General features: G+C 35.5%; 1 protein-coding gene across 1 annotated transcript in view; it reads right to left on the bottom strand.

Annotated features, from left to right (window-relative positions):
• USH2A (usherin) overlaps nt 1-5,315 on the bottom strand; it is a 371,949-nt gene that overhangs the window by 331,447 nt on the left and 35,187 nt on the right. Inside the window, 3 exon segments of the mRNA XM_031059531.1 lie at nt 62-155; nt 1,460-1,681; nt 4,599-4,783. Coding sequence (XP_030915391.1) covers nt 62-155; nt 1,460-1,681; nt 4,599-4,783 — 501 coding nt within the window.

The following is a 5,315-nucleotide window of genomic DNA, read 5'->3' as shown; positions in this document are numbered from 1 at the left end:
ATTTAAATCCCAGTGTTGAGGCTGTTCATCAGTGGCACACACAGACAAAGGTGAGACTCACATTATTTCCTTCTGTATAGCTTTCCTTGACACACAGGCATCTGTATGGTTTCACAGCTGTGTCACAATCATCAGCATGGCCATGGCAATTACACCTGAAACAACAATAGGTGGTGTCAAAAGTTAGAACATGAAAACACATCTGTGCAAAAACATATTACACAGTCACAAAGTCAATTTTGTGTTTTACATAGCCTGGTTCTTTATTAAGAACAAATAAATGTCACCAAAGAGAATGTTCTTAGGTGCAGTAAACGACAAAGATTGCTTCACTCAATATATTTTTAAGCATCAACAATTGCTTTTCAAGAAAGTAAAAACCAGCATGTAGTAGAGCTACTCTTGCCTTATATGATATGTAATGAAAACTGTATTTCAGTATGTAACATTGATATGTAAGTTTTTATTAAATAAATTACAATTATTCATCAATATTAAAACTTCCAGTACGGCTCTAGTTTTTCAACAAATCTTAACCACAACAGGAATAATTCTGAATTTTAACCCATTTTATCTCCATTAAAATATCCAATTCTTACTAAAATAAAATCTGCATATGGTCTTAATTAATAGTCAATAACCATACCACACTACCTGAAAGGCTGCTCTTCTGGAGGCATCACACAGCTTTGCAAACTACAGCTGAAATTATTTTACTGTTACATCATCACCAAGGTAAAGCTGTTTTAGTAAATGCATTATCACAATACATCTAAATCAATAATCAAAATATATTAATAAGATAGAAAATTTTAAAGTAAACAAGACTTCTAACAGGGTGCTTTCTCTCAAAATGAGAGCTACCAATATAATTTCAGGAATAATAATACTTACAAATCTGCACCATATGCTTCTTAGAAACTATTTCATTGCCAAATTTGCGTATTATTTCCAGGGCATAATTAGTCCCTTCACAAGACAGCACACTTATCATATACAATAAAGTTGTCAGTCACAGATAATACAACAGTTTTACTGACAGCTACCCAATTTTGAAAGGAAAACTCCAACTAAAACAAAGAAAGAGCTCTGCATTGATTGTTAAAATTGCCATGTCTCCGAATCTATAGCTTGGAAGAGTTACTGAAATAAAGCACAAGCCATTGTTTCAGTCATAAGCCTTTGCTTAGAGGCATTGGTAATTCCAAGGAAAGGATTGCTTTTGACAGATTTGTGTAATAAGTATAATTAATTGTAAAATAAAATGTGAGCAAACAGTTTTACAAAACAGTACACCAGTCATTTCCAACTTGATACACTGCTTCAGACCAAATTCCTTTCTCAATCATACATGTAAAAGCAAAACAAGTTGATCAAATTTTAGGCAGGTCCCTATATGCTGTGCAGAGCTGTAACAATCAGAGACTGCTGGATCTGGGAAGCGTCACATAACACTTACCTTCCACTGACTGTAACTTCATTAACTCCATAGTACCTATGCCTAAAATTTACCCAAGGCTCACTAGTGTGATACTGGCCACGGAGATGAATCCTCACTTGAGTAGCTTTCACAAATTCTTGAAGAGATGGACTATTATAAAAATCATTGTAACCAGGTCGGTGATTTGGTTCCGGGGTAAGAACACTGAAAGTTAGATTACCACGAGAATACGGTGTAAAGCTGTTTAAATAGAGAGGAAAACAAATTAAACTCAAAATATTACATATTTTACTGATTCTAGCCCCTAACATACTGTTTCTCAGAGAGGGTCTCAACTGTAAATGGTGGTTTCGAACTTTGAGTAAAAATTCTTACATCAGTGGATTCCCAGTCACCAGAATTCAAGATGGGGAAAAGAAACGTCCTCTATATGTCTGTTTTGTCTGTTAAACTACCATGCTCTTCTCCAGACCCCAAATTTCCAATTAAAAGTAAAGCCTTTACCAGGCAGCTTCAAAATATGATTAAAGTGTGATTGATACAGTGTCACCTGCACATATTTTCAAGAGGTTTAACACACTGTCCTTGAGAAGCCCGAACTAGGCTTGAACTGCATAATGAAAACATTCAGACGACTAACACAATAATTAATAGACTTACATTGTTAGTAATACACCTGCTAAACACCTAAAAAAACCATACAGAAACAATTGTTATATTTTGAATTCCAAAGTCACAGGACCACATCATCTGCTCCTCTGAGTGAGCAGAGTTAGAAACATATGCTACCTTCCAGCAAGTGAAGTACAAGATAATGTAATGGAAAGCAGTAAGATTGAGAGTAAAACTGCATATTTAAGCCCAGAAAGGGGAAGGACATTCCTGAGAATTCAAGTAAAACTGAGTAAACAAGTAGATACCAAGTGCACAACTTGTATGAAACTGAGTAAACAAGTAGATAAAAGGTGCACAGCTTGGTATGAATCATGTCATGTTAGTCTATGTACTAGGCAGAGTTTAGCCTCTGGAAGAGAAAAGAATGTCTGCTTATTTGCACACATACACGGGATCATTAAAAATAGGTATTACGTTATCACGTAATCACCTGGCACCTGACATGCAACACTCAAAAAATGTCACTTGAAAATATGTCAGTTTTAAAACTAAATAAAGTGTATTTCTTCCATGTCATATGGAACTGTAATGGAAATGTTTAGACAGGTACAAATGGCAGATAAACAATACCATGTTGGTATATAAACATCAGAGGGAACAGCAGAAAGACTGTGAGGCTGATGGCAACTAGATAAGCAGGTCATCAAGATTTTAGGGCATCTACATGCAGTTTCTCAGGAAAACAAAGGAGATTCTAAAATAAGGGGCAGCCAGTATTCAGACTAAGCAAAGATTCAAGCCTCTGATAGGGGGATAAAGGACAGTGAGCAACTCCTAACTTATATAGGTGGTACAGGATGGAGAAACAAAAACGTTAATCACTTTCATTTCCTAAAGGACACAAAAGAGAGTCCATTCAGTACTAGTATGTGATCATCAAAACCATCAAGTTACGGTAAGGATTTCAAAACCAAGGTCGTTTGCCTTCCACGTAAATCCTGGACAGGCACCTAGGACAGAGGGACACTGGTGTCTAAATCCTGGACAGACAATCTGGACATGTCTTGGCAGGTACAAGTTTGTGGGTATGAAAGAACAAGAGAAATAATTTTGTTTTACAATAAAATCCTCAAGGGAACTCTGTTACACTGCTGACATAAATGTGGGCTTTGTTCCAACAGTAGCTCCTCTTTGAGCACACAGAATATTCACCAATATATGTCTTATCACTTAAAGCTTTCTGTACATCAGCTGTACCCAAAAATTATCCATTCATATCATTTCCTATCATCATTTACATTTTAATTGAAGGGGAGAAACTGTGCTGCCTAGAAAACAGCCCATTTATTTATGGAAACAATCCATACTTCGCTGCTCTTTTTTAAAATTATACAATTCCATATTTTGGGGCTGAAAAAGGTATTGCACCTCACTTATTTATCCAAAAACATTTGTCTTACTTAAGATATTTCCCTTCTTCTCTACCCTCTGCTTCAAAGATCAGCAATAAAGCTCAGACTCCTCTTCAGAAGAGTGGTGTAACTCAAATGACCTTATGCTCCTCTCCTCAGAATACTGAACTCCTGGAGAATAGACAAAGATGCTGACACTTGAAAAGTCTTAGAAAGGTAGCAAAAGTGGGGGGAAAAAAAGGCAAAATACCTACAGCACCTGGAAAAGTATTTTCTCACTGATTTTCAGCCAAGTACTAAACAAGTCTAATACTGACTGGCATCTGAACTCAGGCAAGAGATAACGCAGTTGAATGTATGCAGTGGCAAAAGTTCAATTATACATACATGTGTGTGTACATACACAGATATGTGTGTGTAATAAGGTAACATATTAACTATTATATACATTATATGCTATATTTATTAAATGTATATTTTAAATATGATAAAGCTTTCCATTTTCACATGTTAATTGACAGTAAAAGGGCTTGCAACATATTTCTAAATGGTAATAATCCTTCTTGCCCCTCTTCCCACAGTTTTATATTGCTTCTTGCTAAGAAAGATGAGAAAGCTTCAAGATAACATTTTCAACTCATTTCTTACATGTGTTGCATAACACTAGCAGGGTTGAATGACTGGCTTTTGTACTTCAGTCTGGCCTCTCTCCTAAGTTTCAGAACAAGTCGCCCTCCCAGAGATCAGAAGGTAGACTTTCACATTCACTAGACTGTTTGGAACAATTTTATATTAGTACCTTCCTCCACTTATCCTTTCAGTGTTCTGCAATTCTACTGACAACAGCCATCAAAACACTAACACGTAACATTTTGAAACTCTGCCTCAAAAAGAACAAGAGGAATCAACTGATTCAGACTCATAAATTATTAAAATCTGATAAAAATTACAGCAGACTTTTTGGCAATTTTGAGTTGAAAGGTCATGTTTAGGATCTTTGATATATTCAGTAGTCCATAACAAATGAGTGTACCAAATTAAAAGATTCTATCTCACTGGGACATAGCAGTGAATAGTGTCAGGATGTTACCTGTTCAAACCATCTGTATTATGCAAATACCCACTCATACCTATGCATCTGGAGACAGTTGACAGAATCTGGTTTTTCCAGAGATCCATTGTTCTCCATTTCAAAAATACTGCAATTTCTAGCAAAATATTGCCAGTCTTCCCATTCTAGATCATCTCTTTTTTTCCTCTCAATTTTTATTGCTTCAGGGTGTGGGCTAAAGAACTGCAGTATAATATAGAATACCTACAAGAAGATAACAAATTTATGAACTGATATTAATGGCTAAGTTGTAAAACAATGAGAATTTAAACCTTTTTTTAATGTGACTATGCAGTCTGCTTTACCACTCATAGACAGAAGCAGCCATATTTCACCCCACATATTCCTAACTAAAGCCAGAGAGAATCATTTTTGGTGAACAAGCTCTTTGATTTCTCAGACTCTATCAGACAAGTACTGAACTACTGCATCAGAACTTCACTTTTTCTCAAAGACTGCTTGAAAATACACTGCAAAGTCAGGTCCATGATTTGTTACAGCCATGTTATTTTGGTAAAAATGAAAGTTATAACTTTGTGGTGCCAAATATTCGACAAGTTGTTTGTCTGACAGCAAGTAATTTTTTTTTAAATTCTACATATTTTTAGCTCAGAATCTCATCAAGTGTTGTTTCAAACAACATTTCCCTCAGCATACTGCTTAAGCAGAAGTGTGTGTATCAAATAAGCAAAAGTCAAGAATTTCACATTAATTTAAAATCACTTTTAACTAAACA

Source organism: Geospiza fortis, unplaced genomic scaffold (genome assembly GCF_000277835.1).
Source record: "Geospiza fortis unplaced genomic scaffold, GeoFor_1.0 scaffold41, whole genome shotgun sequence".
Lineage (NCBI taxonomy): Eukaryota > Metazoa > Chordata > Aves > Passeriformes > Thraupidae > Geospiza > Geospiza fortis.
This window is presented reverse-complemented; position numbering and strand designations above follow the sequence as displayed.